This window comes from Caretta caretta, chromosome 20, assembly GCF_965140235.1.
Source record: "Caretta caretta isolate rCarCar2 chromosome 20, rCarCar1.hap1, whole genome shotgun sequence".
NCBI classification, from domain to species: domain Eukaryota; kingdom Metazoa; phylum Chordata; order Testudines; family Cheloniidae; genus Caretta; species Caretta caretta.
In genome coordinates, this window is record NC_134225.1 from 1,679,224 (window position 1) to 1,695,548 (window position 16,325).

The 16,325-nt window shown below is 62.9% G+C and overlaps 1 protein-coding gene across 1 annotated transcript; it reads right to left on the reverse strand.

Moving 5' to 3' along the window:
- Positions 1 to 940: 940 nt before the first annotated feature.
- On the reverse strand, positions 941 to 13,433 carry DHH (desert hedgehog signaling molecule). The gene is made up of 3 exons (XM_048831572.2): positions 12,466 to 13,433; positions 3,796 to 4,057; positions 941 to 1,814 (listed from the first exon to the last, which is right to left on the reverse strand). Exons 1-3 carry the CDS (start codon positions 12,772 to 12,774, stop codon positions 1,147 to 1,149), a joined length of 1,239 nt encoding a protein of 412 aa, XP_048687529.1. The 5' UTR covers positions 12,775 to 13,433; the 3' UTR covers positions 941 to 1,146.
- Between the last annotated feature and the right edge of the window lie 2,892 nt (positions 13,434 to 16,325).

Sequence of the window (16,325 nt, forward strand, 5' to 3'; positions counted from 1 at the left end):
AACAGGAGGGAGGGATGGCCCAGATCTGAGCTGCTGCATTCGGTGGAATCACAGCTGGGGAGCGCAGCAGAGAACCCAGCCTGGGGCTGGCACATGCCCAAAGCCATGGGCTGGGCTGGGCCTGCAAACCCTCCAGGCCCAATTCTGCCCCTGGGTCAGCCCGGGTGGGCACCACCCCAAAACCAGCCTCGGGATTTCATCTCGAGCAGGGAAAGCAGCAAGCCAAGGCCCAGTCATGCTGGTTAAGTGAAGCAACAAACACAGGGACTGGGGAGAGGTGCCCCAACAGGAGTGTGGTTTGGGGCTTACCCACCCCCTCCGGACAGGGTCACCCCAGGAGTGCCACGAAGCATGAACAGATACCGAGGGGCGGCGTCGGCTCCAGGCGGCAGGGGCCAGACGCCCTGCAGGGGCGTGGTTACGGAGCCAGTCACACCGGCCGGAGCACCAGGAGCAGGTGCCAGAGTGCACCCACCCACATGGGGCTGGCCCCCCTCATCAGCGTGAACACCCCCTGGGACACTGTAACAAGGAACCCAGTACCCCCTCGCCCCCCCGTCAGCGTGAACACCCCCTGGGACACTGTAACAAGGAACCCAGTACCCTCTCGCCCCCCCTCATCAGCGTGAACACCCCCTGGGACACTGTAACAAGGAACCCAGTACCCCCTCGCCCCCCCTCATCAGCGTGAACACACCCTGGGACACTGTAACAAGGAACCCGGTACCCCCTCGCCCCCCCGTCGGCGTGAACACCCCCTGGGACGCTGTAACAAGGAACCCAGTACCCCCTCGCCCCCCCCGTCGGCGTGAACACCTCCTGGGACGCTGTAACAAGGAACCCAGTACCCCCTCGCCCCCCCGTCAGCGTGAACACCCCCTGGGTCGCTGTAACAAGGAACCCAGTACCCCCTCGCCCCCCCGTCAGCGTGAACACCTCCTGGGTCGCTGTAACAAGGAACCCAGTACCCCCTCGCTCCCCTGCTGGGGGCCCGGGTTCCCATCCCCTCCCCCCTCCCTGCCCCCAAGGCTTGCAGGGATCCCAAGGCACTTGCAGTAAAGCTTGGAAGCCACTCGGGGCCCAGAGCCTCCCTGCTTCCCGTTTGTTACATCAACTTTGTCCGAGTCAGTGATTGTAACGCGGCCGCTAGGCCTGGAGGGAGTCCTGGCCCAGCACCCCCCACGCCAGTTGGTAGAGCAGCCGCGAGTACCAGTGCAGGCCCGTCTCCGGCACACTGCAGTTCTTGCCCTCGCCACTCAGGGGCAGCAGTGAGAGGAGGCCGTGGAGGAGCCGGAGTGGGGCGAAGGCGCGGTGGGCCCAGTGGTGGTTCTCCAGGACGGCGTAGCAGGAGGCTAGCACCCCGTTGACCAGGAGAGTCCCATGTGACGTCAGCGGGGCGAACACCCCCATGCCCTCCTCCTGCGACACCCGCAGCACCCGGACCGGCTGCAGCCCGCGTCCGCCAGCGTGGTGGGCCAGCACCGAGTCACCCGCCCGCACCCGCCTGGCGAAGATGGGCACAAAGCTGGCCGTGCCGTTGGCCGGGGCCTGGGCAGCGAACACCAGGTGGGAGGGCGTGAGCAGCAGCCGGTGGGCAGGGCTCTCCGTCTCGATGGCCACGAAGGACACACGCCGGCGCAGGTCGCGGTCCAGGAAAAGCAGCACCTCAGTGGGGACCACCTGGCCGCTCCGGTCCACGGCCAGCACCCAGTCACCACGGCGCAGCTCCGACAGCCCCTTCCGCTCGCCGCTCCGCAGCGTCACCATGGCGTGGCCCGGGAAGCAGCCGCCGGCCCGGCTGGCCAGGGAGTTCTCTGCGGAAAGACAGAGGGTCCTGTCAGCACGGTGGCACGCGTGGGCCAGAAAACACCGCGATGGAGGTACGGAGCGGGCGGGCAGGCGTGGGGGATATTTGCACCCGCCTCGCTCCTACGGTGCCAGCCCTCCCCCGAGCAGAGGTGGTGGACCAGGTGAAAACAGGGCTAGCACCTGGGCAGTTTAAATCCAGCACAAGGCCTGGCTCACACGCACTGGAGCAGAGAGACTAGTGCCCGGCACAGACAGACCCGGGCTTGTGAGGCCTGCCCGTGCCCGCACCGGGGCTGAGCAGCTCCCGAGAAGCGCCGCGGGCTCTCGGCCGCCAGCGAAGGCAGCGGGAGCCGTGGGCAACTCCCGTGTCTGGAGCCTCTTCGTTCTGCCGTCTGGCTTGGCCATGGTTCTAGGGAGGGCAAGAGCTCGCACCTGACGGGCTCAACCTAGAAACAAACCAACAGGGCCTGGTGCTTGGGAAGGCCCCGTTTACCAGGGGACTTCAAGAGGGATCCCGAGAGACAGCTTCTTTTCCCCTCCCACCTGAAAGTGCTATTGCCTGGTGAGGAACCCTAGAGACGTACCCACCTCCCCCAGCTCTGTCACTGGGAGGTTAAACCCAAAGGGCCTGATTGTGCTGCCCCTTGGGGGTGTTGGCCACACCGGTGCACAACCCTCCCCTGTGAGCTGCTGCTCTTTCACCCCCACTTTGCATCAGCAGAGCCAACAATGCAAGGTGCAGAGAATCAGGCCCCAAACCACAGCCCCTGGTTACGTAGGCCCTGCGGGATTTTGTCTGCTGCCTGCAGGGAGCACAGGTGAACTGGACAGTGAGTGTGGAAAGATACTATAGATCTGACAAAGAGAGGGGCGGTTTGAACTGCGCTTCGACGTGAAGCAAACACAAACTAGCTCTCAAGAGACACGGCATGTGTTTACAACAACAACAGGCAGGACACAGCACGCAGAGTCTCTCTACGCATGTCACTAACCACACAGGAAATCATTCACACTCAAACCGAGTCTTCGAATCTTGAGGACTCTCCAGCGCTGTCATGCTTTGTTTTACTGCTCACCCCGGGCTGGCTCGGGGACAAGGACTAGCCTGGCCAGGTTCACGTATTGTTTCTTCTCAGTTTGGCTTGTGCACCAGTGCACACCCGGGGCTTTCTGGGGCTGCTGGAAGGGGTGTGGGAGGGAAGATGGGATTTTTAAAAAAATATTCTTAGCTAGTATTACTAATTATTTAGTTAGTAATTAGCAGTTAGTTAGTATTACTACAATAATTACTAACTAAGAACCCTCTCTGCACTGCATTTCTTTTCAAAAGCCATAAGAACAATTCTCTTCATGTTAGATTTTTGTGAAATCCTTAATGCTAACGGGGTGAGTAAGGAATTCTGCTGCTACCATTATGGCAGTGCCAAGAAGCACCCCAAAAATCGGGGCCCCGCTGTGCCAGGAGCTGCACAGCACTACCGTGAGAGGCGGGGCTTGCCCCAAAGAGCTGACAGTCTGTATAGGCAACAGGTGGGAGGGGAAGCTGAGGCATGGACCTGGGAAGAGACTCATCCAAGGTCACAAAGCAGGTCATTGGCAGAGATGGGACTAGAACCCAGGAGTCCACAGTCCCAGCCTAGTGCTCTGCCCACCAGGGGTATTGGGCGGGGGCATAAAAGCAATCAAGAGGGTCGTGAGGTGTTGAAAATTTTATTTCAGATGAAGGTAAAGAAAATCTGTCCCCTCCCGCTCCCCACACACTCTCCGGCGCTGCTTCCCACTCTCAGAACACCCCCCCCACCCCCCCGAGCAATCACACAGCTGAGAATCAGTGACACATTTTTTACTCTTCCACGTGAACAGAAGCAAACTTCTGAATTCAAACAAGGAGTGGCCAACCTGAAGAAGTCAAGGAACACATGCCACCCGGCACGGTGGCAAAGCCAGGGTCTCTGTCCCCCACGTCATCACCCTGCTTCCCGTTACCTGCTTTCACCGACACATGGATGTGGGCCTTGGACTCGTAGTAGACCCAGTCAAAGCCGGCCTCCACGGCAAGGCGCGCCAGCATGCCGTACTTCTCCCTGTCCCGGTCAGACGTGGTGATGTCCAGCGCCCGCCCCTCGTAGTGCAGCGAGTCGGGCAGGTGATGCCCATCTTCGTCCCAGCCTTCCGTCACCCGCAGCTTCACGCCGGGCCACATGTTCATCACGGCGATGGCCAGCGCGTTCACACGGTCCTTGCAGCGCTGGCAAGGGAGAGCATGAACATAAGTACATAAGAACGGCCAGACTGGGTCAGACCATGGGTCCGTCTAGCCCCGTATCCTGTCTGCCAACAGTGGCCAGTGCCAGGTGCCCCAGAGGGAATGAACAGAACAGGGAATCACCAGGTGATCCATCCCCTGTCACCCATTCCCAGCTCCTGGCAAACAGAGGCTAGGGACACCATCCCTGCCCATCCTGGCTAAAAGCCACTGATGGACCTATCCTCCATGAATTTATCTAGTTCTTTTTAGAACCCTGTTATAGTCTTGGCCTTCACAACATCCTCTGGCAAGGAGTTCCACAGGTTGACAGTGTGTTGTGTAAAAAAAATACTTCCTTTGGTTCATTTTAAACCTGCTGCCTATTCATTTCATATGGTGGCCCCTAGTTCTTGTATTATGAGAAGGAGTAAATACCACTTATTTACTTTCTCCCCACCAGTCATGATTTTATAGACCTCTATCACATCCCCCCTTAGTCGTCACTTTTCCAAGCTGAGAAGTCCCAGTCTGATTAATCGCTCCTCACACATTAACCCTTACTGCTCCGGGGGCGCGGGGGATGCAGTGGGGCAGACGGAAGGGAGCTGCATTACAGGAAGAGAATGCACAGCTTGCCGGGGGGCTGCAAGGAGAGGGGACCCTGACATCAGAGCAGGAACGGTCAGACAGGGGTTCTCAAACTTTTGTACTGGTGACCCCTTTCACACAGCTAGCCTCTGAGTGTGACCCCCCCTTATAAATTAAAAACACGTTTTTATATGTTTAACACCATTATGAATGCTGGATGCAAAGCGGGGTTTGGGGTGGAGGTTGACAGCTCGCAACCCCCTGTGTAATAACCTCGTGACCCCCTGATGGGTCCCGACCCCCAGTTTGAGATTTGTGCTAAGAGATTTGGACAGCCCTGCCCTGCCCTGGGGTGCTGCGGGGGGCACCCAGATGAAGGAGATGCTGCTGCATGGGGCAGAGGCCAGGCCATTTTCATTGACAGGGACAGCGAGCGGCAAGACAGGGGAGGGCAAAGGCAGCAGCATCCCCATGGTCCCACAGCTTTGCGGGTTCACAAGCCTAATTCCTTCTCCCGCCTGGCGCACGTACGCCCTGGAAAGCCAGGCAGTGCCACCGGGCGCGGGGGCAGGGTTTCAGAGGCATTTCAGCCGAGTCGGGGGCACTGTCATGCCGGGCCCTGCACAGACACTGAGACCCACAGCAGCTCACCGGCGAGGGCCTGGTCTCCAGTACGAAATGAAAGGTGCGCTCAGCGCCAGGAGACCCGCCCGACTCCCCCGGCTCGGCAGACCAGGGTCGCCCGGAGCCAGCCTGGGCGAAGGGCACACCTGTCTCTGCAGCACAGCAAAGGCCTATGGACCAGGCGGACGCAGGTGGGCAGGGAATAAGCCCACAGAGGGGAAGGGACGTTGCCGTGGGGCAGCAGCACTGCCAGGGATAGAACCACCCGGCCAGTGCCCTACCCCCCGAGTCAGTCTGGCTCCCCGAGCTCCTGCGTGGGACAAAAGTCAGGGGGGGCTGTGGTGACCCCCCCCACCCCAATTCTGAGCTCTCCAGTGAGACCGGGGGGGTGACCAGGGGGGCGTTTTTCCAGGCCCTGGCTTGTCGTCAGAAGCTGGCAACCAAATCCCCTGGGCAGGGACCCCAGCGGGCACAGACGGCCCCACAGAGCCATGCTGGGGATGGGGCCACCCGGGGACGGGACATGCCTGGGTCTGGCTGAAGAACCAAAGCTGAGGGGGTGGGGAGAGGCAATAAAGATTAAACTGGGTCTGTCTGCCCCCACCCGGCCCAAACCAGAGCTCACCAGCTCCCCACAGAAATACACAGACCAGCTCCTTAATGGGTGATTCATTAACTCGGGTCAGACCCAGAGGGAATGGCTAATCCGTGTTTCAGGAGCATCAGACTTGTTTGAGGTTGAGCCGGGCTGGGCAGGGGGCGGGCGGGAACCCGAACTCCTGGGTCCTATCCCTGGCTCTGGAATTGTCCCCCTCTGTGACCTTGTGCCAGTCACTCTCCTTTTCAGGGGCCGTGGGGATAGCCAAGCTTCCCTGCCTTTGCAAAGCAATGAAACTCTTGATTGAAAGGTGATAGATTCATCCATCCTGCTGCAGACCCATGTACACTTTGCCCTCAAACAATTTCCAGGTTGTTTATCTGTTATACCATTCCTCCCACACAGAACTGCAGCCACCTCTGGGGCGAGGTGGAGCAGCTCTGTATAACACCAACGCTGCAGAGCAGATTGTTTTAAAAACAGTGCATGAAAATCAGAATCCCGCCGAGTCTCTCCCGATGCGGGATTGCAACAACTGGCAACAAGAGGCAGAGCCTGAAATAAGCTCAGCGAGGAGAGGCAAAGGGAAAGGCTGGAGTGGCAGCTAACATCCCGAGTCTCAGCCCATACTGCCTCTTCTCTTCACCCCCAGTGCTCCCCCAGATCTGTCCCCCCCAGCATCATTAACTGTCTCCTGCAGCTTTCACTCCTGGCAGCCACTTTCCTTCCTTCTTCCTTCCCCCCTCCTGGGCTCCTGCCACTGACCCCTTCAGCGCTGAGCGACCTGTGGCTGCAGCCCACCCCGGCTCAGGCCTAGGAAAAGTGGGGGGAAGTCCAGCAGCCGGATAGCAGAACTGGGGCCTTGGGGGCAGGCAGGGTGGGCGGGGAGCCGTGAGGGGAAGGAACGAGAGAGGGGCAGACGGAGAGATGGCGGGGGGGCATGGGTGGCATTTAAACCAACTGGAAAGGGAACAAAGTCAGATTGATGGCGTGCCGGGGAGGAGGGAAGGGCCGGAGCAGGAATGTGCCGCGCTTCTCTCCCCTCACAGCACAATAGCTGTTTTCCAGCCCGAGAATTACTTAACTCGGCGAGAATTTCAGATCCTCCGGTTCAACAGAGAAAGAACAGCAAAGTCATCAGCTTTGCCACAAAGGGCCCATTCAGCGGCCTTGCACCCCCCGGCCGGTGTCAGCAAGGGGGAAAGCGCACCGTGGGGGGGGGCAGCCACGGGACCCCACTCCCCGGCCAGTCTCCCCCTCTGCAGGACTGCAGCAGCCAATGACCAGGATTGGGGCCCTGCAAGGGTGGGGGCTGGAGGGGTGGACAGGAGAGGTTGGTGTGCTGGCCACCAGGGGGTGTCGGGCTGGAGGGAGAACAGAATATCCCCTGGCAGGGAGGAGTGCTTGGGGGTCTGGGGGGGGGACCCTTTTAGCTTGACTCACCCTCCCCGCATGCATCTAGGCTGGGGATCCCCCTGTCCCAGAGCATGTACTTTCCATAGGGGTGAACAGAGTGGCTGGGGGAAGCACTTTCTGGGGTACCCAGACCAGCCAAAGGATGGATGAACTCCCAGGCCCTGAACCCTAGTGGCCAGACACCCCATGAAAGTCAGGGTGCAGCAGCCAAATTTCAAGGTGGCTAATCCACTCAGCAGTACCACCAGCCACCACACTTCTAGCTGGATAATATTCATCCTAAACAGCTGCCACACTCCACCCCAGAGGAGGCTGCATCTCAGTGCTGGGCAAGTGATCCCTTTTGCTGTGCGACTCTGGAACAGCTTCTGCGTTCTGCCCCAGAGGTGGCGGCATTTGAGTAGTATGGGCGATGGGGTCTCTGCCAGGGTGATCTGTCACATGGCTGCGGAGTGGGGATAGCTGCCTTTCAAGTCCTCCCATAGGCCCCTGGGCTGCAGTTAGGGGTTGTTGAAAACTGGGTTCCTTCCATCCCCCTGAGATACCCCAATGCCCTGCCCAAGCAAGAATACAATGCCCTCCACGTCCCTGCCCACAGCATGGCAGCCTCAGGGGGAAGCAGCCCAGAAGAAGGCAAGACAGGAACAAAGGAAAATCGTACCAGCTGGGAAGCTCCGGCTAGGAGAGGAGGTTTATCACTAAACGAATAATCAAATAAAGAAAAAAGTAACCACTTCGCTATAGCCTTGACATTATTCTCATACCAGGAGGGCGAGACTGGCGCGGCGGGCAGGGCAGCCGGGAGCATGGGAAGGAGGGAGAGGGACAGGCAGTGAAAAGAGCGAGAGTGGGAGAACAAGGGAAGGGGAAGAGCCAGGGAGCAGGGTGGATGGACAGAGAATGGAGACAGAGCCAAGCAGCCTGGACCAGGGGAGCCTGAGGCAGCCTCCTCCATCACCATGGCAACGGGATCCGGGCATCCCCCTCGCTGCCCCAGCCTCCTAGGATGGGGAGACACAGAACTTCCCTCCTGCCAGCTCTCCCCGCCCGCCATTTGCCCCAGTGGGGGCATGGGACCCCATGACCTTCGCTTTCTATTCCGAGTCCCCCCACGCCCCCATGGCAGCCGGCCAAGCCCAGCTGCATGGCCATGGGAGCTCTGACCTGCAGAGGCAGCCGCAGGTCACCAGCTGCCTGGCTCCGAGGGCCAGAGGCTGCCAGGACCACGGTCCTGGAGCAGCTGAATAGGGGCATTTTCAGGCATCTCTGAGGCAGGGACGGGGAAACCAAGAGAAGCAGCAAGTGCTGCCGGGGCAGGGGAGTGACACCCCAACTGCAAAACCCCTCCGCGGGGGGAGTCTGGGCACTGCACAGACCCTGCCCAGCACAGCTCGCGCCCCAGTGACCTGCCAGTTCCCCCTCACCTGAGACCCTCAAAGCACAGTCCTGACGCCTCAGAGCAGCCCTGGGATATAGGTACCATGGTATCCTCATTTCAGAGCTGGGGAAACTGAGGCACAGAGCAGGGCAGGAACTAGCCAGTGAGTCCAGGCTGCAGGCAGGGATAGAAGCCAGCCATTATTAATGACCTGGAAGAGGGGCTGAGCAGGGGGTGAGGGAGGACACCACGTTACTGAGGTTAGTGAAGACCGTGAGGAACTTGAGAGGGACCCTCAACCTGGGCCTGGCCCACAGGGGGTGGATCACTTGCTAATTCCCTGTTCCGTTCACTCCCTCTGAAGCACCTGGCACCCGGGCTGATACGCTGAGGATCGCCACAGTGCAAACCCCAAGGATGGAGCTGAATCGGTCAGGCGAGGAGCGGCGGTAGCAGACAAACGCACCCAGGAAGAGGGACTTCGGGTTTTTCCAATTTTAGTGTCTATGGCTCTCCAACCACTAGACCCCACTCCCCTCCCACTGCTGCAAATGGAACCCAGGAGTCCCAGCTCCCATGGCAACCAGCACTGGACACATCCCATCAACCTCCCGATCCCGGTTTGCTAAGGCTTGAATAGTCCAGCGTCCTGGTTCCTTCCTGGGAGGGAAGGGCCCACCCCAGAGTGTGGCCCCCTCACCGAACACAGATTCCCCTCCTCACCCCAGCGCTGCAGCATGAGCGGCAGGAAACACCCACCCCGGCGCTCCAGGTTCCCGGCGCTCTCCATGCACCCCCACGCCCCATTGTCTCTCCTCCGGCACAGCCAGCTCATTCTCCTCCCAGAGCCGGCGCGCCCACCACCCTGTGCCATCCAGACCCAGTCTGGCTGCCAGCCTCCCCCCTCGCCCAGGCAACGGGCATCGGGTGACTCAGCACGAGGAAATGAATCCGCGATGCAGTCAGCATGCCCACCCACGGACACACGAGAGGCAGAAATGTCACCGGCTCGCACAGCCCGGGAGCCAGAGTTCCCCTGGCACCACTGGGACCTGGCATTGGCCACCCTGGGGGCGGTTACATCAACTATCATGACTAAGGGGCATGGCACGACCATGTCGCCCTCTCTGGGGCACAGCCTGGCCCTGGGGCACCTCCTGCCCCCAGAAGGGCCTGCACCTCCTCTGCCAGGGTGCCCGGGGGGCTTCCGGCACAGCTGCAGCCCCTCCGTCGTATTACATTGCTCATCGCCAGGCCCCTGTCACTGCAATGGGGTCAGTCCCAGTGGGTGGGGCTGATGGAACAGCTAGCCAGTCCTGGCCCATCTACTTCTATGTGTTGCTAGCACCACGTTCACCCGTGGAACTCACTGCCCCAGGATGGTTCAGACGCAGAAAGCGCACTCAGCTGTGCTGGGATCTGCAACTCTGCTTTGTACATGTTTCAACCCTGGAGCCTTCAGCCCCCAGGCAGCCACTCCCTAGCTAACAGACCTGTTAGGGGCCCTGTTCCAGCCATGCAAGGGACTTATCTGCCCCCCCGTTGTCCTAGTGTCCCAGCACCTCTCTAGTCACATCTTTATCCTCACAACCCTCCTGGGCGGCAGGGCAGGACCATTATCCCCATTGGTGCAGTGGAGAAACTGAGGCACAGAGAAGCCGCATGACTGGCTTGTGTTCATACAGTCTGTGGCAGAGCTGCGACCGGACCGCGGGCCTCCCAGGGCCAAGCCATTGGGCCAGCCGTCTCCTCGTAACCTGTGCAACAAACCAGAGCAACACAGAAGCCCACAGTGAATGTCCCCAGGGCCGGCTGCGTCTCTGCCTGGAGAACACGTCCGGGGAGGGGTGGAAATGGGGTCAGGTGCAGGTTTCCCTGGTGCATGCGACCCTGAACCCAGCTAGCAGGGGCCAACAATAGCTTTATTGCTCACCAGGCCCCTGGCACCGCTTCGCCACCCCTGCCGAGCCACGGAGCCCTCCGCGGGGAGGTGAAATGGGATGGGACGTCCCTGCTCCCCCCACCCCCCCCCCCGCCCAAGGAGCTGCCACCTCGGCCCTAGCTTCGCTGCCAAGACAGGGCTGTTCTTGCAGCGGGACAATTACTGTGTCCCAGTGTAGACAGGGCTCAGGCAGCTGGGCCTGTGCCATGGTGAGGCCAAATCAGTCGTGGGCAGGAGCCACGCCCCGGCCGGGCAACATGGGGGGAAGCTCCCTGGGCCCTGTCTCCACTGGGCTCTGACAGCGGGAGAGCAAGCACCCAGGGATGACCCTGCTGGACCCCTCCCCCAGTCTGCTGGCAGCCCAGATGCTGCCGCTGAAGACAAAGTGACCAGGGTGCCAACCATTTCGGGGTCCAAGTCAGATGGGGACGCCAAGGACCAGGCCCTGAGCTCCTCTCCCAGTGTAAATCCGGACTGGCTTCAAGGTAGACATTCCAGATTTACATTGAACAACCTCTCCCCCATCCGCCCCACCTCCACATACCAGACCCAGAACCAGTCCCCAGCTCCTCTGCTCTAATCCAACCCCAATCTCACCAGCTGCAGCCCCCCACCCCCCCCAGCGCTGGGTCAGTCTCCCCAAAAGGTCTCACAAACCACTTCATGTTCATTTTTCTCACTTCGTTTCCGCTCCAATGGGTCGCTGGGGAGCCTGGGGGGTCTGGGATGGAATCTCTGCACCCCACATAGACAGAGGGGTCTGCCCCTGTTTGCTCAGCCCTGCATCAGGCCCTGGGTGGAGACCGGGCAAGGGCCACAGGGTGCAGGGCTGGGAGCCCCTATGCTTGTGTCTAGCACAGATGCCCCATATCACCTGAGCCCAGGCACCTGCCTCAGTGTCCCTGTCTGTGAAATGGGGGAGTCTGTAGGAGCTAGGCTCTGAGGAGGTGGAAACGCTGAATTGGAGCTGGCCAGAGCCCAATGGTGCTTTCAGAGCCCCGGATGCTCCAAGGCATCAAGGTCCGAGGCGGCTCCCGGGGCTGGGGCAGGGCAGAGCAGAGCAGCGATTCCATAGAATGGCCGGAGGGGCCCCCAGCCTGAGCGCCCCCTTCGCCCCCCAACAGCTGGACCCTTCCCCGGAGCCTCCAGCGCTCCTTGCTGCTGAGGGGGTTCCCAGCCCTCCGAGTTGGGGCTGGAACACCCGGGGAGGGGGTGCAGAGTCCGGGGGTGCAGAGTCCGGGGGTGCAGAGTCGGGGGGGGTGCAGAGTAGAGGGGTCGGGGGGTGCAGAGCCAGGGGGTCGCAGAGCCGGGGGGTCGCAGAGCCGGGGGGCCGGCGAGGGGTGCAGAGTCGGGGGGTGCAAGGGACGGGGGCCGCCAGACCAGCTCCACGCAGCCGCTGGGAGTTCAAAACCCAGCCAAACCCCCGAGCGAAGGGGCAGCAAATCGCCGGGGGGTTCAGGGAAGCCCGCTCCGGTCTGGGAACAAGCTGCAGGCGGGGCCAGGCCGGTCACCCCCGACTCGGGGGACGGACTGGGAACAGCCCCCTCCACCCCCCGGGAGGGGCGGTGGGGGTCCAGCCGCTCGGGATCCAGCTCCAAAGGTCTCGCTGCCGGGCAGCCCCCCGGAGAGCGACCCCGGTCTCCCAATTCGCTCCCCCTTGTACCTGGACGGCTCCGGCCCCTGGACTCGCCCTGCAAAGCACCCGGGCCCCGGGCCCCAGCCGCGCCAGGGACAAGCCGCCAGGGGCCGGGTTAATGGGTAACGGGGAGCGGGGAGGGGGGCAAAGCACCCGGCTTAGCGAGGGCGGGACCAGCCCCAGGAGCGGGGCGCCCCCGGGGGTCCCCGGGCCGGGCGCCCCTTACCTGGCTCATGAGCCGGTCGGCCCCCGTGTTCTCCTCGTCCTTGAAGATGATGTCGGGGTTGTAGTTGGGCACCAGGTCCCTGAAGCGCTCGGCGCGGCGCCCCAGCCGGCCCTCGGCCCGCCCGCTCGCAGCCAGGGTCTGCTCGGGCACGCTGGGCACGAACTGCTTGTAGCGCAGCGGGACCAGGTGTCTCCGGGCCTGTCGCCTGCGCCCCGGCGGGCCCCGGCCCGGCCCGCAGCCCCGGCCCGGCGGCAGCAGGCAGCAGGCCAGGCAGAGCAGGCTGAGCGCCAGCGGGCCGTGCCAGGGCATCGCGGGGTCTGGCCGACGGCTCAGCTGCCTCCCGCGGCTCCGGGGTCCCGCATCGGTGCGGAGCCAGGTACCCCCGACCGCCCCGGGGCCCCCCCGGGCGCTGCCAGCCCGTAGCGCCCGGGGACCGCTCCTGGCACCGCTGCCCTAGGGCCCGGGGACCGCTCCTGGCACCGCTGCCCTAGGGCCCGGGGACCGCTCCTGGCACCGCTGCCCTAGGGCCCGGGGACCGCTCCTGGCACCGCTGCCCTAGGGCCCGGGGACCGCTCCTGGCACCGCTGCCCCTAGGGCCCGGGGACCCCTCCTGGCACCGCTGCCCCTAGGGCCCGGGGACCCCTCCTGGCACCGCTGCCCTAGGGCCCGGGGACCGCTCCTGGCACCGCCATGCCCAGGTACCCTGGGTGCTCGGCTGCGCCCTCTGCTGCGGGGACCCTTGGGTGCCAGCCGCGCGCCCCGGGCAACGTCCCCCTGCTGCTGCCAGGCACTGGGCAGCCCCGCCGGGTCTTTCGCTGCTGCTGCCCCTGCCAGGCTACCGGCTCCGCCTTTAAGAGTCCGTCCCCCGGGAGCGGCGGCCACATCCCCCCGGTGCCGCCCCCGCGGAGCCCGGGCCAGCGGTCACTGGCGCGCCCTGCACCCAGCACCCAGCACCCAGCGCGCGTCCCCGCGTAACCTCTTCTTGTGCTCCCGCGCGTAACCCCTCTGGATCCTGCATGCGCGTCCTCGCGCACTACCAGCCTTGGTGCGCCTGAGCGCGCTCCCGCCCTTTCACCTGCGGCGCGCCCCACCTGGCCCCAGCGGGAACGCGGCTCTGCCCTTCTCCGAAGCGCGCTCCTGACAGGTGTCCTTACCCGTGTCACAGTGGGGCCCAGCGCACCCCCATTACCGGCCCCCCAAGCCCTTATCGCACCCCACTCCCTGCACCCCCGAGTCTTCCACCCCCCACTGCACCCTCCTCCCCTTCTCAGCACCCCAGCCCATGCCCCCCCTTCCCTCTTCCCACCCCAGTGCGTTTCCTTCCCCCCTTCTCGCTCCCCAGGTCCCCAGCTCCCCTTTGCACCTCGTCTCCTGCACCCCCTCCCCTCCGGAGCACAGTCCGCAGCAGGCTCCTACGGGTCAGTGTAAACCCACCTCTGGTCTCCCAGGGGTTGCCTGCACCCAGGGAGGGGGAGCTCGGGTGCCCCCATTGCAGGAGATCTAGGCCCCCCCCCATCCCAGCCAGAAGGGTTAAAGAGCCTAATTCCCAGGGGGAAAGTGGCCTCCCCTACTGAGCTGGGGTCCCCCTCCCGCACAGGGCTATAGCCCCCCACGCCGGGGCCAGTCCCTCTCGTGGGGGGGGGGGTGTCAGGTGAGAATTTAGCCTGGGAGCAGGGGGCCCTCAACCGCCGGCGCTCTCCTCTGGAGCCGCTGGTTCCGGCCACTGTTGGGAGACCCGGGGAGATGGGCCCTGGTCCGAGCCAGCCTGGCCTGCCCCGCCCCAGGGCGTGTCCCCCCGTCTCCCCCGCACCCCGACATCCAGCACCTGCCTCGCCCGGCAGGCGTATTCCTGGCGGCGTCCTCACAGGCCACCCGACGCAGTGGGGATCCCCCCACGAAGGCTCACGCTCCAATACCCCCCTTAGTCTATCCGGTGCCACAGGACTGGAACTCCTGGAGACCCCAGGACAATCCTGGAGGGTTGGCAACCCTCCTCCCCCAGGGGGTCCCTGCTGGAGTCGTCGGCCAGGCCCCAGGAGCGGGGGAGGTGCAGCTTCCAGGGTGGGGGCCCCAAAAATTCAGCAGCCACTTTTGAAAACTGCAGATCCCCCCCCCGCGGGCGGGGGTCGGGGCTCGTCCTGCAGCAGCATTTCCGGCTCTGGCCAGCGGAGGGCAGGCTCCTCTCATCCTAATTTGCCTTTTGTTGCAGTTCAGAGGACCCAAAGTTGAATAAATTCACCACGAAAGGGGAAGAGCCTAGAGCGACCTCTGCCCTCCCCTGGGCCGGGCACCCGGGCTCCCAGCCCCTGCCAGGGCACCCACGCTCCCAGCCGGACCTGTGCCCCAGGGCCCTCCCCCCCGCAGGGCCCCAGGGTCACTTGGGCGCCTACCAAGCAGGTTGGAGGTCCAAGGCCCGGTGGGGGGGGGCCCAGCTCTGAGCAGGCTGAGCCAGCTCCCCCCAGTGCCGTGGCCCCCAGGTGGGAGACGCAGGCTGGGGCAGGTGCACCGAGCAGCGCCCACTGGCGGGTGGATCGGTGCCAGGCCGGGGCGGCTGGGAGAAGAGCATGTTCCAGGGAAGCCGGGCAGCCATGGCCACATTTCCTGCAATATACACCCAGCTTCCTGATCAGCCCCTGTAAAAACAGGAGAGGTTGGGCAGGGCAGGGAAGAGACAGCAAACTCCCAGCTGTGATAGCCAGGCCAGGCTGGTTCCCAGCCCCCTGCGGCCGCTCCCCCCATCCGGAGAGCCGGGGCAGGATGGGTGGGAAGGTTTGGCACTAGGGCAGTTTCCTCTGTGCTCGGAGTGACAAACACCCCATGAAACTGGGCTTGCGGCCGGAGGCATCGCTGCCCCCTCACACAACCTCCCCCCCCCCCCAATATAGGGTGTTGTGAAGGCAAAGGTTATGATGGGGTTCAAAAGAGAACTAGATCAGTTCCTGGAGGACAGGTCCATCATTGGCTATTAGCCAGGCTGGGCAGGGATGGTGGCCCTAGCTTCTGTTTGCCAGAGATTGGGAATGGGCGAGGGGGTGGATCACTTGAGGATTCCCTGTTTTGTTCGTTCCCTCGGGAGCCCCGGCCCTGGCCACTGTCGGCAGACAGGACACTGGGCAGGATGGACCTTGGGTTTGACCCCCTCCGATGTTCAAAAGGCGCACGGGGCTAGGGACCCAAGAGGCCTATAGAGCAGACTGGAGCTGGGCTGAAAGGTGAACAAGTCATCGTCCATGGCACCCCTGGCTCCCTTCCCCCCTGCAGTCCTGACCCACAGCCCCCCTTGGTCTCCCTTCCCCCACAGCTCTGTTGCTGCCCCTCAATCCCAACCTAGAGCCCCGAAGCTCCCAGTGACAGATTGCCTGCCCCCCTTCTCAGCTAGCCTGGGCCCCCTCTGGCCCATAGAACCCTGCAGGGACTCTCTCTATGGGCACCGGGGTGGGGGGGGGCAGGGAAAAGGGGCCCCTGAAAGCCAGGAGCCCACCCAGCAGCCCAGCCCTCACCTTTGCGCTGACTCTGTTTCTACTGCCTCGCCCAGGGCTGGGGGGAGGGTGGAAGAGGCTCGTTCGCTACAGCCAGGAAAATGGGTAATTATACCCAAAAGCAAAGGGGGAGTCAGACAGGGTGTGGCACCTTCCAGGATGGGGTGGGGGGAGGAGGGAAGCTGAGTGTATATTCACACACCCATTTGGATACGCCGGAGAGCAGAGCCTGCTCCTGCTGCAGCAGCCCCAGCTTCCCCCAACAGCCCAAGCAGGCCCAGAGTTGGGTGGATGCAGTTTTGCACATGCCCCAGCACCTGGGGGAGGAACAAGTTGTGCCCAGCTCCAGCAGCAGGAAACCAAGGGGCAGGCACAGGGGTG